Below are 23,227 nucleotides of genomic sequence, written 5' to 3'. Positions count from 1 at the left end.
TAAGCTTTCGTGAGCTACAGCTCACTTCATCGGATGCATTTCGATATAATATCAACCTCATTTTCTTTGCTGCATGACTTTGCTGAGGCTTTCTACAGCAACAGGACAGGCTTCCGTTGGAAATGGAGGGGTTTTGTGGTGTTTTATTTAATTTCATGTCCACTGTCAACATTACTATTTCCCGACTCATGCATGGGGCATCTCAGGGAAGACGGTGAAAGAGAAAATTTAGCCAACTTGCCATTCAGATCAAAGAATAAAACATATTGGATGGTGGATTCTCCATCTCTTGGAGTCTTTAAATCAAGACTTTCTAAAAGCACTCTAGCTCAATGAGAAGTTATGGACTTGATGTAGGAATCACTGAAAATCTGTGGCTTATGTTATAATGGTCAGACAAAATGATCATAATGGTCTTTTCTGGTTTTAAAATCTATGAATCAGCCAGGATCATGTTAAAAGTATTAAGTTTGACTTCAGGAGTGAGTTTAACCCTCTTTGGTCAAGCTTTCCCACTCCCTCCACTTTGAAAATAAATAAATCAAACCTGTCATCTCATCCTTTCAATGCCTGACTCCCCAGACATGTCATCACTACTTGCCTATATGATCGTTCTCCCCTCCTCCATGCTGTTTATTTTATGTATTTTGGGGGTTTTTTTAAAGTTGTATGCTTGTGTATATGCAATATTTATCCATACATGTATGTGTGTATTTGTCCCTTATGGCACAGTTAGTAAGTACACTGTAGGTTATTGAACAATGAAATACATGAAGATTCTCCAGTCCTTCCATTTGATCTGAGGTCAGTGGGGCTACACAAGGGGCTGCATACACAGATCCGATTGCAGGACTGGAGCGTAAGGCTATGTTTACATTTTTCTAAAGAATCTAAAATACTAATCAGATAGTGAGCGTGACTAAGGAAAATACAGCTGTTGCCAGGGGTGCAAGTCTTACAGAAGCCTAGATATCTAAGTAAAGAACTATGCCTGGAAAGCTTGCATGAGTAGGACTCCGATGTAAAAATGTCAATACAAAGCATAGCTTGAGAGCAGGTTTATTACTCTGGCCCCCAAACTATTTTAAAAAAGAATCTCTGAACTCAACTTGTAGAGATGTATTTATCTCAATAGGGAAATCTCTTCAGAAAAATAAGCTCCTAAATGTGCAATTTTTGCTCCATGCTAACAAAAATCTTTCTCTCCTCCTGAGTACGTCTCCCTCTCTTACAAAACAGAATCAAATGTATATAAACATCGGCAGTTTTCCGGGTGGTGTTTTTCCTAATCCTAAAGGATGAACAACAGGAGTTTGAGAGCTCTTGCAGCAGGTTCGGGGTGTGTCTACACTGCAAAGAAAAGCCTGCTGTACCAAGTCCCAGAGCCCAAGTCAATTAGCTCGGGCTGCAGAGCTAAAAATAGCAATGTTGATGTTCTCAAAACTCAGTCATAGGGGAGAGTCTCTGAGGCCAGGCTCCAGCCTGAGCAGGAATGTCTACAGTGCTATTTTTAGCCCCTCAGCCTAAGCCAATTGATCTGGGCTCTGAGACTCGGCACCACAAGTTTTTCTTTGCAGTACGGACGTGCCCTATGAGGGTCTTGCTCACTGGAGCTCAAATCTGTGGTGAACAGCTCATGGGAAGTCTGTTGCAATCCAGTATGACCAAAGGAATTTTTAAATTCTATATCTGACTCCTCCTTGCAGTTGTCTCCAAGTTGGACCTAGGGAGATACTTTCCAGCAGAAAAGCTGGTTGCATAGCTGCTTTTAAGCACCGTTTCGCCAGTGATACTGCTGAAAGGAGATAATGTATAAGCAGGGCCAGCTCTACAGCTTTGGCCGCCCCAAGCAGTGAAAAAAACTGCCGCTGCAGACAGCGAAAGGAAGAAGCTGCCGCCGATTTGCCGCCGCAGCAGGCGGAACAGAGGGGCTGCCATCGATTTCCCGCTGCGGCCGGACGCACTACTGCCCCTTTTGAACTGCTGCTCCACGCAGCTGCTTGGAATGCTGGTGCCTGGAGCCGGCCCTGTGTATATGTTGTCACAAAAGGTACAATCAGTATTGTTTTTCCTCAAGCCTGGAGGTTGTAGTGACCAATCTCATGTATTGGGCAGATTGAAACTGTAGAAAAGGGCAACTTTCACCAGCATATTCCTGGTTGCCTCTTCATTTATGAGGAGGGAAAATGGCACCAGAATGATAGAGCTTATGACAGTGCAGATTCTCATGAGCTTGAATCAATTCTGTGCGGACACAATCTCCTTTTAAGCTTTGGATAAAGATACATCTCAGCTCCTTCAGTTCTGAAGTCACAAATCTTTTAGTCAGAAAACTGCTTCATGCTGTAGGATATATTGTCATCTCTGATAAGGAAGAGGACAGATTTGTATGTCTGCTTTCCAGTCTAGGCATTAGACAGAGTCCTACCGTGGATTTGGAGAGACATGTTCAATGGGCATTCTTGCAGGTCTGTGTCCCTGCTTGATGGATAGTCTGTGTTGTCCTGTTTTCTCTCTCCAGGATGGCTGCACTGCAGTAGTGGACAAAGTGATTGTTATATTTAAAGTTTATTATTTGGTTGTTAATGTTTGAAAAGCAATTTAAGATTCTTCTGGATGAAAAGCACTATGTAACTATAAAATCACTATCTCCAGCCAGTGCCATGAAAATCTCGACATTTACCATATTTTGCCATTTATCTAAATCACAGTATTTGCAGTTTTCAGAGTAGCAGTCATCTTAGTCTGTATTCACAAAAAGAAAAGGAGTACTTGTGGCACCTTAGAGACTAACATTTATTTGAGCATAAGCTTTCGTGAGCTACAGCTCACTTCATCGGATGCATTCAGTAGAAAATACAGTGGGGAGATTTATATACATAGAGAACATGAAACAATGGATGTTACCATACACACTGTAACAAGAGTGATCACTTAAGGTAAGCTATTATCAGCAGGAGAGCGGGGGGGGGGGAACGGGAACCTTTTGTAGTGATGATCAGGGTGGGCCATTTCCAGCAGTTGACAAGAACGTCTGAGGAACAGTGTTGGGGGAAGGGGGGAATAAACAGGGGAAATAGTTTTACTTTGTGTAAAAGTAAATGACCCATCGACTCCCAGTCTTTATTCAAGCCTAAGTTAATTGTATCTAGTTAGCAAATTAATTCCAATTCAGCAGTGTCTCATTGGAGTCTGGTTTTGAAGTTTTTTTGTTGAAGAATTGCAACTTTTAGGTCTGTAATCGAGTGAACAAAGAGACTGAAGTATTCTCCGCCTGGTTTTTGAATGTTATAATTCTTGACATCTGATTTGTTTCCATTTATTCTTTTACATAGAGACTGTCCAGTTTGACCAATATACATGGCAGAGGGGCATTGCTGGCACATGATGGCATATATCACGTTGGTAGATGTGCAGGTGAATGAGCCTCTGATAGTGTGGCTGATGTGATTAGGCCCTAGGATGGTGTACTCTGAATAGATATGTGGACAGAGTTGGCAATGGGCTTTGTTGCAAGGATAGGTTCTTGGGTTAGTGGTTCTGTTGTGTGGTATGTGGTTGCTGGTGAGTATTTGCTTCAGGTGGGGGGGCTGTCTGTAAGCAAGGACTGGCCTGTCTCCCAAGATCTGTGAGAGTGCTGGGTCGTCCTTCAGGATAGGTTGTAGATCCTTGATGCGTTGGAGAGGTTTTAATTGGGGGTGAAGGTGATGGCTAGTGGCGTTCTGTTATTTTGTTATTAGCCTACCTTGCTTGTCACCATGAAAGGTTTTCCTCCTTTCACCCCCCTGCTGCTGGTGATGGCTTATCTTAAGTGATCACTCTCCTTACAGTGTGTAGGATAAACCCATTGTTTCATGTTCTCTGTGTGTGTGTGTATATAAATCTCTCCTCTGTTTTTTCCACCAAATGCATCCGATGAAGTGAGCTGTAGCTCACGCTTATGCTCTAATAAATTTGTTAGTCTCCAAGGTGCCACAAGTACTCCTTTTCTTTTTGTGAATACAGACTAACACGGCTGCTACTCTGAAACCTGTAATTTTGTTAGGCTCACCCGTTCTTATTTAAAGTATAATATTTACTATTTCTGTGCAATGTCTTTTTAGTCTAATAATAAGTGACTGACACTTTTTTTTAAATTGTCTAAAAATGACGGCTTATACTTTTTTTTTCTCCTTACTTTGAACAGGTGCCTATTCCCTGTCTATTCGTGATTGGGATGATATGAAAGGAGACCATGTCAAACATTATAAGATTCGTAAACTTGACAGTGGCGGATATTATATCACAACTAGGGCACAGTTTGAAACACTTCAGCAGCTAGTTCAGCATTATTCAGGTAACTTTGCAGATAAATATCTGATTCTCTCGACTGTTGCAAAACAAAAATGTTTGCTGTTTAGCTCTCCTCTCTCTGTAAGATGTCCTAAGGAGTCTTTTTATTAAGTGTCTCATTCACTGCAGTGCATCTTTATTATCCCTTTCCCATTATTTATAAGCAGTTTTACACATCATTCATAGAGTACATTGGCAGTGAAATTTCATTTGTTCTCCTGTTTATTTTTTCTTTCTAAAATCCCCAAAGTGCATTTGTGCACTCATCTAAGCTACGTACTTTGTGAACTGCACAACTTTGGGGAACTTCCTAGTGTACAATTATCCAAATAATTCCTGTGGTACATGGCATTTCAATCATTATTTTTGAAACTCACTTACTTGCATTGGATACATCTTGTTCTCTGAACAAAAATAATTTTGCAATTACCAGGGTTTAGACTACAGATGAGCTTGAACAACAAAATTCATATCGATAACTGAGTTAGTGGTCAACAGCAAAATTCAGATCAGCATTTTGATTCAGAGTCTATAAGAGCACGGGGTCATTCAGATCTGAGGCTTTGACTCCCTTTGTAATTTAGCCACTTTCCATTTCATCACTTTTGCTTTATTTTCTGATTGGCTTTAACCCATGTTGCTACTGCACATGCCAATTCAGTATTTTTAAAGGTAAATTTTCTTTTTGTAGAAAAAATTAATAAGGATTCACTTTTTTTTTTCAGAAGTACTCAGCACTGACCTAGTTCTTCTCTTATTGAAATCAGTATTAAAATTCCCACTGGCTGAGGGCTTGTCTATACAGACATTTAGTTCATAGCAAACTGGGATGTGAATCCACCCCACTGCTGCAAACTGTCTGTCCAGGGCTGATGCGCATTAACAACTTTGTTAGTGCACTTTGATCTAGTCCCACTTCAAAGAGGACTAGATCAGAGGGAACTGATGGGCTGTTAACGCATGTCAGCAGGGTGCAGGTGGACAGTTAGTCCTTGGCCAGCTAGTGTGGTGTAGATTCATTCCCCAGCTTGCTGCAAGCTAATTGTTTGGGTAGACGGGCCCTTAGAAGCAGAGTGGAGCCAATACGGAGCCCTTTTGAATGTCATACTCTAGATGTTTGTGTGTATTTAGGGCACAAGTCCTCTGTTTAGCTGCAGACTGGGTAGCTCATGAACAGTTGTAGTGTAGGCTTCCCCACACAGCCCTGCCACTGTGCCTGAGCACTGGGGTTGGAAAATAGTACAGTCTCCATGCCTCTGCTAATTAATTAATTGTGGTGATGCGTTGTTTTGTCACCACTTTTTTAATGGAAAGTGGATTGAGACCACAAACTCATTTTACACAGGCCATGTGACAGATGTTAGATAGTAACAACTTTCTGGACACCTTCCTAGACTGGTTTCAGAGTAGCAGCCGTGTTAGTCTGTATTCGCAAAAAAGAAAAGTAGTACTTGTGGCACCTTAGAGACTAACAAATTTATTTGAGCATAAGCTTTCGTGAGCTACAGCTCGCTTCGTGTAGCTCATGAAAGCTTATGCTCAAATAAATTTGTTAGTCTCTAAGGTGCCACAGGTGGTACTTTTCTTTTTTTTCTTCCTAGACTGGATTTAATTCAGCAAGGTGAAATATACTCCATACCTCATTATCTCTCCCTCTCAGGCTATGCCACGCTTTTAATACAGAAAGAATCTGTTTCCACCAATGTTAAATGTGTGACCCTCAGGCATGAACAGGATGGATAATAATTGGGAAGGGCCACCACCTAGTTGGCACAAGGCACAAAAGTTAGCCGCATACTTCTCTAAATTACTCTTAATTGGCTTGTTTCAGCACCATGCACTTTAATCAAAAAGCATATAATCATTCCACACCCTGCACAACCTTTTGAAATTGACAAAATTAATAGTACTAACAAGCAACTGAAGAAACCAGTTTAAAGCACTCTGAGTTGACTTGGCCAAAAATGTTACATGGGATTGATGCAGAGCTTATTAAAGGTAATATTTTATTGTAGTAAAGGTTTTTGCCAAAGTTACATTTGTAAGCCAACAGAGCTGCTGAAATTAATTCTCACATTTTAGTGCCTGAATTTACTCTGCATTAGCAACTGCTGACATACAGCATATTACACCAAAGTATTACTAGTGGAGCAAGGAGTGCTCCATGCTAATTTCTGACTGCCTGAAAGTGTCATTAAAGACAGAGAGAAATAATTTACCCAGAAGGTGTACTCGTACTTCCTTATACATTTATGTATACTATATTGCCTATATTTTTCCACTGAGTGTTACATGTACAGCACTCTCCATATTTTATTTATATAAAATAATAATGGCTGATTCAAAAAAAAAAGTAAAGACAATGACTCCTGCAGTACTTCATTTGGGAGGGAAGTTATATCCCTCTGTCCTTCAACATTTTTTCATTGCATAATAATTAATGAAATTGTACCTTTTTCCTCTAGCCAGAAGTGCAAGCTGCATTGTTTTATCTTCCATGATTAGCTTCAAATTGTATATACAATACTTACAATTTAAAGGCCTAAGCTCTGAACAGGTTAACTAATATTTATGTAAAAGGTGAACATACCTTTCAATAGGCATATTTTAAAATAGAAGCATATATTTTTAAGAAAATTCTTGTCTTAGCTTTTCATAATAAGTGACTCAAATGTACTTTATGAAAGATTTTTGAACAGTGCATGTTTTTAAAAACTTCCATGGTTTTTTTCCTGTATGTTATATCCATGCTCTGTTTTCTGTGTGGCATATTTCTGCCCTGCCCTGCTTTTTCTTCTTCCTTCTTCCTGATGGGCCTACCCAAGAGAGTGGTTATAACTTATGCTTAAGGTGATTTTTACACTGAACAACAATAAATACTTGGATCCTTAGATTCAAGGCATTTCTTCTCATCTCTGGTACAGTATCTTGAGTTTCATGGATAAACCTAAGGGATCAAAGGTACTAAGATAATACCGGCTCTTACTCAGGATGATCTGAAGTCAGCTTGGACTTTCCACTAACAGAGCACTTGAATTCCAGTCACCCATCCCATAAGGTTAGGCGTGACGGGCTATTCATGAAAAAGTAGGTCTGGTCTATTCTTAGGCATTCAGTGTCCATTTCCTTGGAGCAGCAAATATGTCTTTGATGGGCTCCTCTCTCTTAAAGGAGAGCAGAAGACCATGAGATCCCTAAATTCCCTGTTGCAGCCACTCAAGCCCATGCAGAGGCTTCCAAACATCTAAAGAAACACTCATTGAGTAGCCATTGTTCTAACCTTCCCAGTGGAGGTGCTTCCAAACGAACAGGCTGACTTGCTGGTTCAAGTTCCCTGATTTGCAGTCTTTGATAGTTTGTACATCTTTTAGCAAACCTTCTCCTTTCACTTTCTGCAAAACCACTTCAACTACCTAAAGAGTAGGTACCTTCTTGTCCAATCTATTTTTGGAAGTGCAATGTGCCCTTACAGCAATATATAAATCATAATGTTTATTAATAATAGAATGGGGAGCTTAAAATTGTATGAATTGGAGTCATTTCTGTTCTAATCCTGTCTGCTGCTAGTCAGTGTTCAGTGAGGTTTACAATGAGGAGTAGTGTTAGTCTGTCCGAAAAGGAGCAGATGTAACTTACCACTAGGTGGGTGTTATAGGTCCTCCTCTCTGTTGATCTACAGAGCATATGGGTTGTTACAGCCTCTGTCCACAGAGCTTTAGTTGAAGCAATAATAGCTCATGCTTGTAGGTCTAGAGGTTCATAGTTCAGTCTCTGGTGTATATGCCAATATGGTGGCCATCATGCGGAGCTGAATGCAATACAAAAACCTACAATGCCATAAAGTGCCTACCAATTTTTTGTCATTCAGTGGTTTTCAGAAAAACAGAAACAATCTTTACTAATTTTTTGTAATTCAATTTCATGTGAAGTGTATAAATAAACCAGTTTATGGGTTACCAATGGGTATTTTTAAATAAATATATTAATCTGTACTGCACCAATTAATTATGAACATGCATTATTGCAGTATTAGGAACAAATCCTGAGTTAGTATACCAGGGCATTACCTCAAGTAAGAAAACAATTTGCAGTCAGCTTCAGTTCAAGAGTCTAGAAGCAGGTACTAAAATATTTCCTGTTCTGTCTCAAGTGAATATGCTTCAGTGTTCAAGTTCTAATCTTCAAAGATGCTTTGTTATGCTATTAACAGCTGTTGTGAGTAGCATTGTTTTTATGCTTACTGTTTTTGTTTCATGTGTCAAACTTTTTTCTTTCCTCTTTGCTGTTTGCTGCATTTTCTGCTCCGTCAGAGAGAGCTGCGGGTCTTTGCTGCCGCTTAGTAGTTCCCTGTCATAAAGGAATGCCAAGGCTTACTGATCTGTCTGTCAAAACCAAAGATGTCTGGGAAATTCCACGAGAATCCCTACAGTTGATCAAGAGACTGGGAAATGGGCAGTTTGGGGAAGTATGGATGGGTATGGAGTGAACTATTATTCTAAAATAGTCTTTCTGTTTGGGAATTACAAGGTGGAAGGTGGAATTCAAAATGTTATGTGGCCAGACCCAAAAAAAATTGTTTTAATTTGGAAAAATGTCTTAGATACATTTCTGACTTTGAACATTTTTAGTTTCAAACATCTGAAGTACTTTTGTGGCAAAAGAAAGCTGATATCATATGCTCCTTTACAAGGTTTCAGTTTTGACAAATTACCCTAGCCTTAATAATGCATCAAAGCTCATGTTCTAATCTTAATTATACAAAGGGTCTTTCAGCAAGCTGGCATAAACTCCCTACCTTCAGTTTCAAATGTGAGTGTTTGCAAAAACTTAACATGGCACTGAAGGACAAATCACCTTCCATCTTTCTCAATGCATGCATAATTTTGGATTATAAGTATTTTTTATTAATTTCCTTTCCTATAGAGAAAGCTGATGGTTTGTGTTTTAACTTAACTGTGATTGCTTCGAATCATACTCCACAAACCGTCGGATTGGCTAAAGATGCATGGGAAGTTGCACGTGATTCATTATTTCTGGAACAGAAGCTTGGTCAGGGGTGTTTCGCTGAAGTGTGGCGTGGTAAGGCAGAGAATACGTTTTGTTTTGGATGGATCTTTTAAGGCCATTTTAAAAGAAATAAACCTTTTGAATAGAGATTTTTAAGAAAAACAATCAAATTGTTTGAAGTATTACCCTGTGTCTATTGATGTGATCAGACTGATTGTTATGATCGCTCTATGGCAAACATTGTGTTCACTTTCTTCCCTTCACATTCACTGGTATGAGGGATTTATTACTTTAAATTTTATTAATTGCTTTAAATTTACTCATATGAGTAAATAACTAAGTTAGATAATGAAGTAGAAGTAATACAGAATGTGTAAAGCACAACTGTTACTTAGGTAGCTGACCCTGAAAACACACACGTGTTTAAAGTTCCTCATACAGGGAAGTGTTTACAGGATCAGGCCCTAAAATAGCCACTTACCCTGTTTTAAAAATAAGAGTAAATATGGGGATAGCTAACTTTGCCAGGATAGCTTTCCCATCCATTCACTTCGCTAGTTTAGTTTGCAATTTATAACTCCCGAGTAAAGAAATCTGGGGATTGGGAGGACAGTCATGACCTGCACCACTGGGCCACTGCTTTGAAACCAAGGAATTCTTGCAAGTTGTAAATTCAGTGGCCAGGCCTCTGCTCCTGCCACTTGCCCAGTTAATCCCCTTTACCTGATCTTCAATTTGTATTGATTATAAAATAATTTAAAAAAATATTTTTATACTTTTAAATCTTAGCAGCACCAAAATAAAGCACCATAGCTATTTTATAAGTAGCGAGTTAGTTTTTGCAGTAAATTTGTACTCTTCACAGCCCTATTAAAATCAGTAAAAAAGATTTCCGGTATGTTAAGACATCTTCATCATTAGCAATAATATTACCTAAGAATCATGGGCCAGTAGGACCAGTGTGGGCTAGCTATTTTGTGCTGCTGCAGTGACACAAAGCAGCTGTAAATCCAGCTCAACGAGTTGGTTAAACTGGGATTTTGCAGCTGCTTTGTTTTTATTTGTTTGCATTGTGGGAAGGGCGCAAAACAGCCAGAGTGGACCAGTTAATCTGACCCTTTGTTTAAATGCTTTGGGTAACAAAATTACTAATGACTTATGATACAAAGGACACATTAATGTCCATAGGAACTTGCATCAATCTATGACTGAAAATAAATAGGAAAATTTGTAAGGGGAAACTTTCCTGCAAGTTTCTGCTACTTCTCAGTGAATGGCTCAGTATGTCATAGATTTAAATAGTTAGAATTAACTTCAGCAGCAAATATATTAAGTGTCCCAAATACAAGTATTTAAATATACAGTACTGCAGTCATAGTTTTGAACAGTGCAGCTAGCAGACAGAAAGAAATGCAAGCACAATTAAGAAAAATAATAAGTCTATAATAACGAGGAAGTAATAATCTCTGATAGACCCTGAAGCAGCACAAAATTAGAGCTGGTTAAATACTAAAAAAAAATTACTCAAGTTTTGCTATTAATAATGTATTTTAATAGTAGCCAGCCAGCTATAGATAAAATACTGTACATAAGCAGATCTCCAGTAATGGAAGTGGTGGTGCTAGTGGTGGTCTCAATAGCAGATAAAAATACCGAATCATAGTAACAAAAAATTATAACTATTTGAATGAAAATTTTAGTAAAAAGGTTGTTTAAAAATCCCTAAAACCTTATTTTGATTTTTTTTTAAATGGAGAAATTTACAGAAGATAAAATATTTTTACAGTGGAATCACAAACCATGCATATCCTAAAGGTTGATGGAATGAACATTGGGATAATTTTAATAAGTCAAGAGTAAATAGATAACATGCAATTAATTTTGCTTGAAGTTGGAGTGAAATCCTGGCTTCATTGATATCAATGGCAAAATGTCCATTGACTTTCATAGGGCCAGGATTTCATTCTTAATGTACATGTTCATGGTGTTTTAAAATGTGCTGTTGTTCCGCGAAGTGACTCTGTAAATGGCACTGTGTGGTTCTGTTTCTCAATGACTCCATATAAAATGCACTCCGTTTTACAGATGGTAAAGTTTTCTGCCAACCCTGCAACATTCTCCCTGAAATCTAAAAGTCAAGCAGTGTTCTTTCCATCTTGCATTTCACTACCTTATCTGTGGTACATTACAAGTGCAGCTAAGGTGCAACTGAGACGTGCTACTCTGCTGAGCCAGGTTTACTAAAAAGAAGAGTTTGCTCAATTAGTCAGAGAGAACAATTTATTTCAAAAACTCGGCAGTCTTCCCACACACACGCTTTTTTTTTTTCAAATCGAACATAAGCAGGCTTTGATTTTTACTAATTTAGTCATAATTGTGCAAACACTATGTGCAAACATTTTTGCCTTTGGGTTGTTCCTACTACTCACTTGGACTGATCACTGCTACTTACTGATTGTGAGTAAAATTCACCCCCAACAAAGTACCAGCACCACATCAGTCCTACTTATGCCGTATTTTGAAGGTTTAAGTGGGACTTAAATAGCACGTAGGTCTTTTGCTGCCCACACACACGGAGTAAATTTCACCCAGTATAATTGTCTACCTAAGTCGTTTGGTGTTGGTGTTGTCAATAAGGCATAAATCAACTCTATAAAGGGACCAAATTTTATGTGAAATTATTGAGACACAATGATCATGGAACCCCATGGTGCCACTTTCACAGTCAGTGTTCAGTGCAGAACACGTCTGGAGAGCCTGCACCACTAATTTCTGCATTTAAAAAAAATTAAGCATTTGCCTTTGTTTCCTTCCTTGCTGACTCTTGTAATTACAAGGATTCTGTGTAACAGACTAGTTTCTGTCAGTATCTATTTCTGATAATGTATGTAGCAGTAGTGAACTAGCCAGCCCTATTCCTGAAGCTGTACTGACATCACTGAAACTATCCTATATAAGCAAGAAAATAAGTGTTAATTTCAGCATCAGGAGCTCAATCCTGAATTCCTTATTTAGGCAAAACTTCCACTGATGTCAGAACCTGAGTACAAATGGAGAGATCAGGCCCTGTATTGGTAATGAAAAGTAATATTTTGCCATAACGAAAAAACTAAATTGATAGGAAGAAATGTAAACAATAAAGAGCAAAAAAAATAAAGCAGTTTTAAAAATAAAAATAATATTGGTGTCCTTGTAAATTACTCTGCACTTAAATTAGATGTTGTTTTTCCTTTTCCAGACAAAAGGATGCTCAACTTAACAAAATATCTATGAATTGGTTGTAGGTACATGGAATGGAAATACTAAAGTGGCAATAAAGACTCTGAAGCCTGGCACAATGTCCCCAGAATCCTTCCTAGAGGAAGCTCAAATCATGAAGAAGCTAAAGCATGACAAGCTAGTCCAGCTTTATGCTGTGGTGTCTGAAGAGCCAATCTATATTGTCACAGAGTACATGAATAAAGGTGAAATAGTGCTTCTGACCTTGGTCCTTTTGAGTAACAAGTCTTTTTGTTTCAGAGTCACAGCCGTGTTAGTCTGTATCCGCAAAAAGAGTACTTGTGGCACCTTAGAGACTAACAAATTTATTTCACGAAAGCTTATGCTCAGATAAATTTGTTAGTCTCTAAAGTGCCACAAGTACTCCTTTTCTTTTAAGTCTCTTTTTCTATGTTCAAGCACTGGGTGGGTGGGTGTGTGTACACAGTGTAAAGAATGTTGGGCCAAATTCAGTCCTGGGCATAAGTAGGCACAGATTATTACCCGAGGTCTGAATTGGGCCCCAACAATTGAAAATGTTGATATGGTTTCTGTACAAGTCACACACAGCTTAAAAAAAAAAATAAAGCAGGCAAGTACAGCATAAGTGTTCCAGTTATAACGGCATCTTATCCTCCTTGATAACAGGAGTTTCAAAAGTTCTACCGTTGAACTATATTGTATATTGCTTCAGAAAATCCTAACTCTACATGGCACCAGAGTGTTCATATTGAATCTCTTGTTCATGTTGTCAGTCTGAGATGTTTTTTCCCCCTTTGGCAGTGCTGAGCCTTTTAGGACACACGCTACCCTCAGAAGACAGCTTTAATTTTCAGGCTGCTCCATATATCATCACTTTTATCTACTTAACTATGACAACATAACGTAAAACAACTTACGTAAAACAAGGTCACTCTTGTTAATACACCTCAGGATATTAGCCTTTTTCACAGCTGCATCACGTTGTTGACTCTCATTCAATTTGTTATCCACAAAACACCCCAGATCTTTTTCAGCGGTACTACTGCCTAACCAGTTATTCCTCATTTTATATTTGTTCATTTGATTTTTTTTCTTCTTAAGTTTAGTACTTTGCATTTGTCTTTATTTAATTTCATCTTTTTGATTTCAGACCAATTCTTTAATTTCTCAAGGTTTCTCTGATGACCCCTATTGAAGTTTCTATTTCTCTCCCAATGTTTAGTCCTCTGTTATGGTCACCTTTTTAAAAATCTTTCTGGGGGCTTTTGTCAACTTGCCTCCTTTGAACATGACGAAAAGTCCTCCTCACTCTGTTGCCGAGTCAGTGTATGCAGATGCTCTCAGGTGGACCCCATCTCTTCCCAACAATCCTCCCTCCTGGAACAGCATGCTATGGCCAAGAAAGCAGCAGCTCTCCTGTTGATACCTTCTATGCAGCCATTGTATTCATCTCCAGGAAGCTCATGTCCATGCCTCTGGGATTCCTTTTTTATTTTCAGGTCACTAAAGAGCTCCTAAAGGAGCCGTATTGGCCTCTTACTATTCTTCCTATCTTGGAATTGAGTGGATGTTTTCAGCTAGATCAGGCTTTTAGAGAGCAGTGTTGTTCAAAAGAATATTAGCACATACATGAAAAGTTAGACATATGTATTTTGTCAGTAACATTCAGGGAAAATTTAAAACAACTGGCATGGGTGGCACGTTAATTGGGGGCTTGGGGAGGCTAGCGCCTGGCCTGCCCCTTCTGCCGAGGCCCTGTCCCTCCTGCCCCTTTCCCCCACCAGAGCCCACCGCCCCACCTCATCTCCGCCCACCAGCCCCCTCTCACTCTCACTCTCTCTCTCTCTCTCTCACACACACACACACACACACACACACACACACACACACACACACACACACATACACACACACACACACACACACACACACACACACACACACACACACACACGTCCAAGTGCCTCCAGCCCTGGAGCGCCACGCAGGCAGCGCGAGCACCAACTCCAGCCACCCAGAGTCTTCCCCCAGGGCCCAGGCCAGGAGGAAGACCCGCAGCAGAGCACCACAAGAAGCAGGAGAGGGTCTGGGGGCAGAGCCACACAGAGCTGGTTGGCGAAGCTCAGCCTACTCTGGCCTTTGATACCTGCCACCCATGACAATGGGGCTTTTGTTCCTTTTTTTGGTCTAGTTACATAATCTTCCACAAATATATAGGAGAATATAGTAAAGCAGCAGTATCATATTCTCAGAATTGATTTGTAATTAATATGTATTTGTAAGTGGGAGTTGCCCTGTTTTTGAAATATTCCCTTAATTCTGGAAACTTGACACGGTGTCATTTCAACCAAAAATATTGCTCTTAAATACTATTTACTAAATGGAATCCCTCCCTCCTCATTAATAACCTTGTTTTCTTAAAGTGACTCTTCAGTGTTAACTTTTGCATTTGCAGGGAGTTTGCTAGACTTCTTAAAAGATGGAGAAGGAAGAGCCTTAAAGTTACCGAATTTAGTGGACATGGCAGCACAGGTATGTCTTAATTTATAAGCAATTAGCTGCGTGTGTTTCGTACCACAATCGTGTAGGACTTCATTTTTAAATCATGCCTATTGACACCTGTGCTTCTAACAGGTTGCTGGAGGGATGGCTTACATTGAGCGAATGAATTATATACACAGAGACCTGCGATCTGCAAATATCCTGGTGGGGAATGGCCTAATATGCAAGATTGCTGATTTTGGATTAGCAAGATTGATTGAAGACAACGAATACACAGCGAGACAAGGTGGGAGCAGTAGCAAATGTAACCTTGAATATGGTTTTTGAAACAGATGAAGAAAAAAACATGCTAAAATACCAAGAGGTTACTTCAAGTTCAGGATTTGACCTATAAAAAATATTAACCTGTGTTTTAATTCCTAATCCTGATAAAGGGCTGGGAGCTTTGCTGAGGTAGTACATAAAGCCCAGGAGAGGAGGAATGTATAATTGCTTAACTGTGACTACTCTAGCTAATTCTGGTCAGCCCTCAACTGAAAATAGTATCATCCAAGTGCCCTGACAGAGAACTCCTCCCCTCCCCACCCTGTCTCCCGCCATCTTCACAAGGAAAGCTGAAGAACAACAACAATACAGCAACATAGCAACATATATGTGTGTAAGCTGAGGCATACGTTCATATATATATGCTAATGAAATTATTTTTTCTTCCTATATGCACTAACCATGGTAAATATTGCTGGGCTGGACTTCATTTTTCTTGGTTTTTAGTCCATTTTGGAGGAAGTTACTTTAATCAAGTACTCGTTCTTTAACACATCTGTGTGTGTCTGAGAACAGTATTTTCTTTGGGACTTTTTAGGGGGTTTTTTAATATGAAAACCGTTCTCCACTGCCATACATATTGCTGGGCATGAGCAACCACTGATATACAATACTCTTTGAGATGGTAAGTTTTTATGGCAACCCTTATTGCACTTCCTTTAAAGTCACCTTTTTAAAAATCCTATGTTCATGCTGAGCTATCTCTCTCTCTCTCTCTCTCTGTCTCTCTCTCTCTCTCTCACACACACACACACACACACACACACACACTTTGTACTCTGTAAATCTTTACGAGTCATTCCTAATTTTTCAGTGTGTTCAAGTTTGCAAAGACGCAGGATATAGTTTTGGTCTGTCCAATGGCAGTACTTGCCCAATATATATCAATAAATACCACTCCAGATATTGGAACTCCATTAACCCATGGGTCTTTTGTTAAACCATATTATATGTCATCAAAAAGTAGGGAAGATTAAATACTTCATAACCCATTCAGAGCTTTTATCTTAACCAAATGTCACTGTTCTAGTATGGAATCTCTCTCTGTTTTTAGCAAAGAGTCTTCTTTTGTTTTCTGGCTCTGAAATATTCACCAAATGAGCCAAAGAGTTCAGAGTGCTGCATATTTCAGTGAGAGCAAAAGCCATCATGCCATTCAGATCTCTATAAATTTCTTTCAGCTGTTGTCAGCTGCACTTGTTTGCAGAAATGTGGCACCCTAACCAGCCTATACTCACACTAGTGCTAACAGTTGCTTACTGTGTCTTTCCAGTTATTTGAGAGCGGTATGAGAGATCGGCTTACAGGGAGAGCCTCTTTTTCTCTGTCTGAGCTCTTAAAGAAATTGTGATAAGTACTGATGCAGAGAGTTAACTAATGCTGATTTGAGCACTAAGTGCACATTCCGGTGTACAGGGTCCACTCCCTCAAGCCTGTCCCATATGTGAAGTCTGAGAGGTGTGCTTGAGTAAAGGCAGTAGGATCCAGCCCATAAAATAGTTTGGGAAAAAATGTGCAGTAAAAAAAATTATGTTCTCCTTTTTGTTTTACTGCCACTTTTTTCTCTTTTTGGAAAGCCCCCAATGTATATTTTGACATGACTAACTATTTGTTTTGTAGGCAACATTGCTGGACAACATTTTCTCAGCTTAGAATTCATAGGAAATCCTTGGATGTCCTATTTCCTTTCTGGATTACATCTCCTAGAATAATTAGCTCTTTTCATATGTTAGAAATCCCTGTAAACCCCACGTGCCCTCATTTTATTTACATTGTGAATAATCTTCGATTTTATAGGATAATAATAAGTGATTAAAGTTAGGATGGAAAAAGTTTGGACTCGGAGAGAGTAAAGATGGGTTTGGACTGGTGAAGACAAGCAAGTGTTTTAAATTGGGGAGAGAGAATGGCCTTGTGGTTCGGATACATGCCTGAGAGTCAGGAGACCTGAGTTCTGTGTGTCCAGCACAAACTTATTGTGTGCAAGTCACCTACCCTTTCTATGCCGCAGCTTCCTCTCCTGTGCCATACTTAAGTCATTTAGAGCTCTGTATAGATTGTGCCTTAGAGCAGAACCCTGAGCAAGAGAAGATGCATGAGCTGCACTGTCCCAGGATCACTCCAGGTAGCACTGTGCTGAAGGTTTATAGCTAAATCTTGTTTAAAGGGTTTCCTAGTTTTGCTATTGCTTCTATAGCCTGCTCTAAAGTAAATTTTGGCTGAGCTTGGCAACCATATATACCAGGGGTGGCCAAACTTACTGACCCTCTGAGCCGTATACAATAATCTTCAGAAGTTCAAGAGCCGCAAGACACGCACAACCTTTACACATGCATTTTAAAAAATATTAACATCCTACTTACTGTATCATGGCTAATTACTGCAAGAGCTAGCGGCTTTGTGGGTCTCCATCCTGGTCCTAAGACTTTGGAAATCTGATTGATATGTTGTCAAGGTGGTACGGAGAAGCTCAGTCAGATGTTGATTTGTAAGGACTGCGCAATGTTTCGATTTTTATGAACTTCATCATTGAGTACAGCGATTCACAGCAGTATGATGTGCCAAAATTGAAATGAGTTGCACACTAGCATTCTTGAGTTGAGGACACTTCATTCCTGGAACTTGCTTCCAGAATTCAATTGTAGACTGTGATTTATGCGTCGTCTTTAGAGCCTGCTCTTCCTGGAGTTCCAGTAGTTCCTTTTCTACAGTAGATGTTTCTGTAACCATGGTTTTGGGAATCGGACAGCCATCATTGATCACATCAACCATGAAGGGTTTTACAAGAAACCTGGCCTGAAAATCATCAAGCAGTTCTTGTAATTTACCTCTGTATTCCTCAAGTTCATGATCTTCTACAATTTCAGGGAATGTGTTTACCCTACACTTGAGATGGCGAAAGTGGTTGAAGTCTCTTGACACTGTCTCTTTGCAGAAGCTTTAACTTATTATGGAAGCTGAAGACTGTCTGAGTAAAGTCAGAAATAATCTTATCCCTCCCTTGAAGTGCCATGTTGAGAGTTTGCAGATGGTTCATAATATCAGTGAAAAATATCAGATCCTGCATCCATTGCTCATCTTTCAGTTGTGAATAAGACTTTTCCTTTTCTTCAAGGAAAGCACTGATAGGTTCCATCAGTTCCACAAATCTATTTAAGACATTGCTGGTTGATATCACACACCCCCGGTGGAGCTGAAGTTGTGAGCACCAGTTCAAACCCCTCTCCCCCGCAGGGTGAAGCCCCAAGCTCTGCAAGCTGCAGCTGACCTGTCAAAGAGCCACATGTGGCTTGCAAGCCGCAGTTTCGCCATGCCTGATATATATTCAGTTTTGCTCAGTTCCAATTACCCTGGTTTCTAATACAATCTGAGTAACCAGTATGAACCTAGGGACTTAGAAACAGGTTTAAAATCCCTTCATAACCTAACACTTTTGCCTAGAATCTGATTTAAATTGGCTTTAATCATGGTTTCTTAACTCAGTTTTGAGTACTAATATGGTGGGGGCCATAGTAGCACAAAGAAGTTGTGCTGCCTTTGCATGTTTCCCATGACCTATCAGTCTAATCCTCTAAGGGCATGCATCTGGGGACTGCTCTGTTTATCTAGACGGCTACTGCCTCTGTGGTGATTCTGACACACAGGAGTGGAAAATGAGGGCAGGGGGAGGCAGATTGTTAATTCCTTTTGGAGAAAGGAAGTGCTGGACCGTGTGAAATCTTAAGATTAAAGTTTAAAATAAAGTAGCTTAGGTCACAATCTCCTCTCCACTTTTCTCTGGGAACTAATTTTGTTTGGGGTTTTTTTTGCGGTGGGGGGGAATTATTTCTTCCCCCGTCCCCAAAAAGTGTTACTTTTGGATCCATGTAAATATTTTGAAAGGAAACAGATGGGGATGATCTAAGCCCCAGTGGTTTAACATGTGGGATTCTTGGTCCAGATGAATCTTTCTCAGCTGGTGGTAACATTTTGTTGACCAGAAAGTTTATTTTTATTTTAGATTTAAGCAAAGAGGCCTGACTGCTCATGATTTATGAAAGGTAAATAGCAAGCGGTTAGGTCCATGCATCCACCGCTTCTGAGCAATCATCAGGAAGGAAACAGATGGTCACACCCAGTGTGATTTAAAGAGTGTGACTAGAAACTATGTACTGCCATTGAATATATGGAATAGATCATTTGGCTTCTAGTGAACATTTGGCTTCTCTTGTCTTGCTTTGTTGTCAAAAAATAAATCTTGCATTTCTAGTATGTAAGTGAATAATCAAAGGAAAGAAATTGTATATTAAAATGATACTCATTTGAAAGGCTATTGCCTCTTTGCTAGTTGCCATTGTATCACTTTCCTCTGGGTCATGCTCTAATTTTTCTGCCTGGTTGTCTTAAATGGCATTGCTTGTGTCAGCCTTGTACAGCAAGCTTCAAAGTTAATTGTCTCCCTACTGCCTCCTTCTCTGCTGCAGACCAGTGAGTCAGAGTCCTTGCATCACTTCCTACCCGAGACTTCCCATGCGGCATTGTTCCCATTGAACTTTGAACCAGATCAGTGATGTAGAGCCTTACCCAGCCACATAGCATGACTGCTTGGGAGAGCTGCTGGGAAGGAGTGGTTCCTATTATAAGCAGGAGCAGCTGAAACAAATTTAAAATGTCCTTTGTAAAATGGGATTTATTTTCCAGTCCATGTGTCTATTGCATATATTGGCAGCACTTGTGGTAATGCTACTCCAACACTGATGAAACAATAAGGATTTTTCTGATGTCTTCCAGACCACCTAGAGCTATTTTTGTAGCTTGTGTATGTGTGATTGTGAACTCTCAGATACATTTTTGTCTCAATACTCTGGTGTATCTGCTTTGATTTTTCTTGAAATGGGAGTTTTCTTTGTGCTCTGTCAGTCCTTTGTAGAGAACTGACACCTGGTTCTCCAGCTAGCCAGACCACATTGTTTGCAATTGACTCTACCGCAGTACAGCACATCCAAGGTTAGGTTTCTGTTCTTCATCTCTCATTTCCAGGGCCAGCAGTAGCATGGAAAGAAAGGAGTAATGACTCTTTTTCTCAACAGCAAACCCTAAGTGTTTGAGAAAAAAACACTGATGGGCTTCAAAGGAAACCCCATCCAATTGTCCTCAACAGACAGGAGAGTGACCAGTTCGAGAGGCTTGGGGGTTCTGAGTAGGGGAGACAGTTAGAGCTCTGTTAAGAATTGGGAGTTCCCCCATGACCATTTTCCCAAATGAGATGGGGTAAGGACCTTGTTCTCGTTTCTAATGTTTTACCAGGCTCGTAATTTCATATTAGTTCTCTCAGCAAACAAGATTTAATAGTACATTTTTGGCTCAGTTCCCCCCACACAGCATTTGTCACTCAGTCGTCTACCAAAACTGACTTGTTTCCTGTTACGTGCTTGCTTCAGCATTTTTTATCTCTGTGGCTTTCCCTTTCCCTTTCCAGCCCCAAATGCTACTTAACATTGAATTAAATTCTCTAATAGTTGATCTAATAGTTTCCATCGTTTTAGCTTTGTTAAAAAAAAAAAAAAGTATACTCTCAGAGTCCTGTTTTCTCCAGAAAGGTAGTGTACTCTGCCAAGCCCAGTGCTTGTTCTTGGTGACCTGTAGTAACAAGTTTGTTTCAGCATAGAGTGCAGTGATACAGCAGCAGCTTTGGGACAGAGGGGACACAGTTTCAATTGTCGGATTTTTGTGTGTTTGTTTTTCTTATGGTTTTAAATTTGAAAATACAAAACAAAAGCCTTGAAGGATTTCCTTAGCATGAGAAAATACATTCTGGAAGTTCCACCCAGCTCCTCCCCCTACTCCTGTCATGAAATGCATTGTCGGGGAAAGGAGAATTAAATTGGGCTTACTGTCCTTCTGATCCTAACGAAGTCTAGTTTGGAGACGCCCTGTTCTTCCTCATCCTGGCCAGACATCCAGGGAGTTTAGTAACAGGCCTGTGACTCTTATTAATATCCTTTTCTAATAGAGTCACTGGCCTAAGAATCCATGTGTCTGATGGACTTTATTTCCCTGCACTGACTCCAGTAAGCTAGCTGTTTGTCTGAAGGCCATGATGTAAGCAGCACAGCCAGACAAGAATTGCTGCTCTCATACAGAATTAATTCAGAAACTGTTTGATAAGTGGGGATAAAAGCAATCAGTTCAGACTTGACTTCTGGGTAAGGACAAACTATGCTGACCTAATATATTTAGGTTTCAGAGTAGCAGCCGTGTTAGTCTGTATTCGCAAAAAGAAAAGGAGTACCCGTGGCACCTTAGAGACTAAGAAATTTATTAGAGCATAAGCTTTCGTGAGCTACAGCTCACTTCATCGGATGCATTTGGTGGAAAAAGCAGAGGAGAGACTGTGTGTGTATATAAATCTCTCCTCTGCTTTTTCCACCAAATGCATCCGATGAAGTGAGCTGTAGCTCACGAAAGCTTATGCTCTAATAAATTTCTTAGTCTCTAAGGTGCCACGGGTACTCCTTTTCTTTTTGCTAATATATTTAGATAGTGATTGGTTTGTCAGTCACGTTACAGATCTGTTAGATTTTAATAAACACAGTACTTACATTTCTGGCAGAAACTATTGAGCCAGATCCCCCTCTGATATAAATCTGCATAGTTGTAGTCACACCAGTGGAGATAAACCAAATTACGCCAGATGAGGATCTGGCCCATGAGACTTCTTAGCACATCAAAAATAAAAGGAGTACTTGTGGCACCTTAGAGACTAACAAATTTATTTGAGCATAAGCTTTTGTGAGCTACAGCTCACTTCATCGGATGCATGCAGTGGAAAATACAGTGGGGAGATTTATATACACAGAGAACATGAAACAATGGGTGTTACCATACACACTGTAACCAGAGTGATCACTTAAGGTGAGCTATTACCAGCAGGAGAGCGGGGGGGGGACCTTTTACAGAGATAATCAAGGTGGGCCATTTCCTGCAGTTGACAAGAACATGTGAGGAGCAGTGGGGGGGGGGATATAAACATGGGGAAATAGTTTTACTTTGTGTAATGACACATCCACTCCCAGTCTTTATTCAAGCCTAAGTTAATTGTATCCAGTTTGCAAATTAATTCCAATTCAGCAGTCTCGGTGGTGTCTGGTTTTGAAGTTTTTTTGTTGAAGAATTGCCACTTTTAGGTCTGTAATAGAGTGACCAAAGAGACTGAAGTTTTCTCGGACTGGTTTTTGAATGTTATAATTCTTGACGTCTGATTTGTTTCCATTTATTCTTTTACGTAGAGACTGTCCAGTTTGACCAATGTACATGGCAGAGGGGCATTGCTGGGACATGATGGCGTATATCACGTTGGTAGATGTGCAGGTTAACAAGCCTCTGATAGTGTGGCTTATGTGATTAGGCCCTATGATGATGTCCCCTGAATAGATATGTGGACACAGTTGGCAACGGGCTTTGTTGCAAGGATAGGTTCCTGGGTTAGTGGTTTTGCTGTGTGGTGTGTCACTTTGCTGGTGAGTATTTGCGTCAGGTTGGGGGGCTGTCTGTAAGCAAGGACTGGCCTGTCTCCCAAGATCTGTGGGAGTGATGGGTCGTCCTTCAGGATAGGTTGTAGATCCTTGATGATGCGTTGGAGAGGTTTTAGTTGGGGACTGAAGGTGATGGCTAGAGGCATTCTGTTATTTTCTTTGTTGGGTATGTCTTGTAATAGGTATCTTCTGGCTCTGTCAATCTGTTTCTTCATTTCAGCAGGTGGGGACTGTAGTTGTAAGAATACTTGATGGAGATCTTGTAGGTGTTTGTCTCTGTCTGAGGGGTTGGAACAAATGCGGTTGTA

General features: G+C 39.9%; 1 protein-coding gene across 11 annotated transcripts in view; it reads left to right on the top strand.

Moving 5' to 3' along the window:
• FYN (FYN proto-oncogene, Src family tyrosine kinase) overlaps nucleotides 1-23,227 on the top strand; it is a 191,236-nt gene that overhangs the window by 155,032 nt on the left and 12,977 nt on the right. For 7 of the 11 annotated variants that reach the window (XM_038394537.2, XM_043510848.1, XM_043510847.1 and 4 more), the window contains 5 exons: nucleotides 4,187-4,336; nucleotides 8,643-8,807; nucleotides 12,624-12,803; nucleotides 15,035-15,111; nucleotides 15,214-15,367. In XM_038394537.2, the coding sequence (XP_038250465.1) occupies nucleotides 4,187-4,336; nucleotides 8,643-8,807; nucleotides 12,624-12,803; nucleotides 15,035-15,111; nucleotides 15,214-15,367 (726 nt within the window). Of the gene's footprint in view, nucleotides 1-4,186; nucleotides 4,337-8,642; nucleotides 8,808-9,255; nucleotides 9,412-12,623; nucleotides 12,804-15,034; nucleotides 15,112-15,213; nucleotides 15,368-23,227 lie in introns of all 11 variants that reach the window. The other 4 variants (XM_038394539.2, XM_043510853.1, XM_043510852.1 and 1 more) reach the window with 2 other exon arrangements.

This window comes from Dermochelys coriacea, chromosome 3 (genome assembly GCF_009764565.3).
Source record: "Dermochelys coriacea isolate rDerCor1 chromosome 3, rDerCor1.pri.v4, whole genome shotgun sequence".
NCBI lineage: Eukaryota > Metazoa > Chordata > Testudines > Dermochelyidae > Dermochelys > Dermochelys coriacea.
This window is presented reverse-complemented; position numbering and strand designations above follow the sequence as displayed.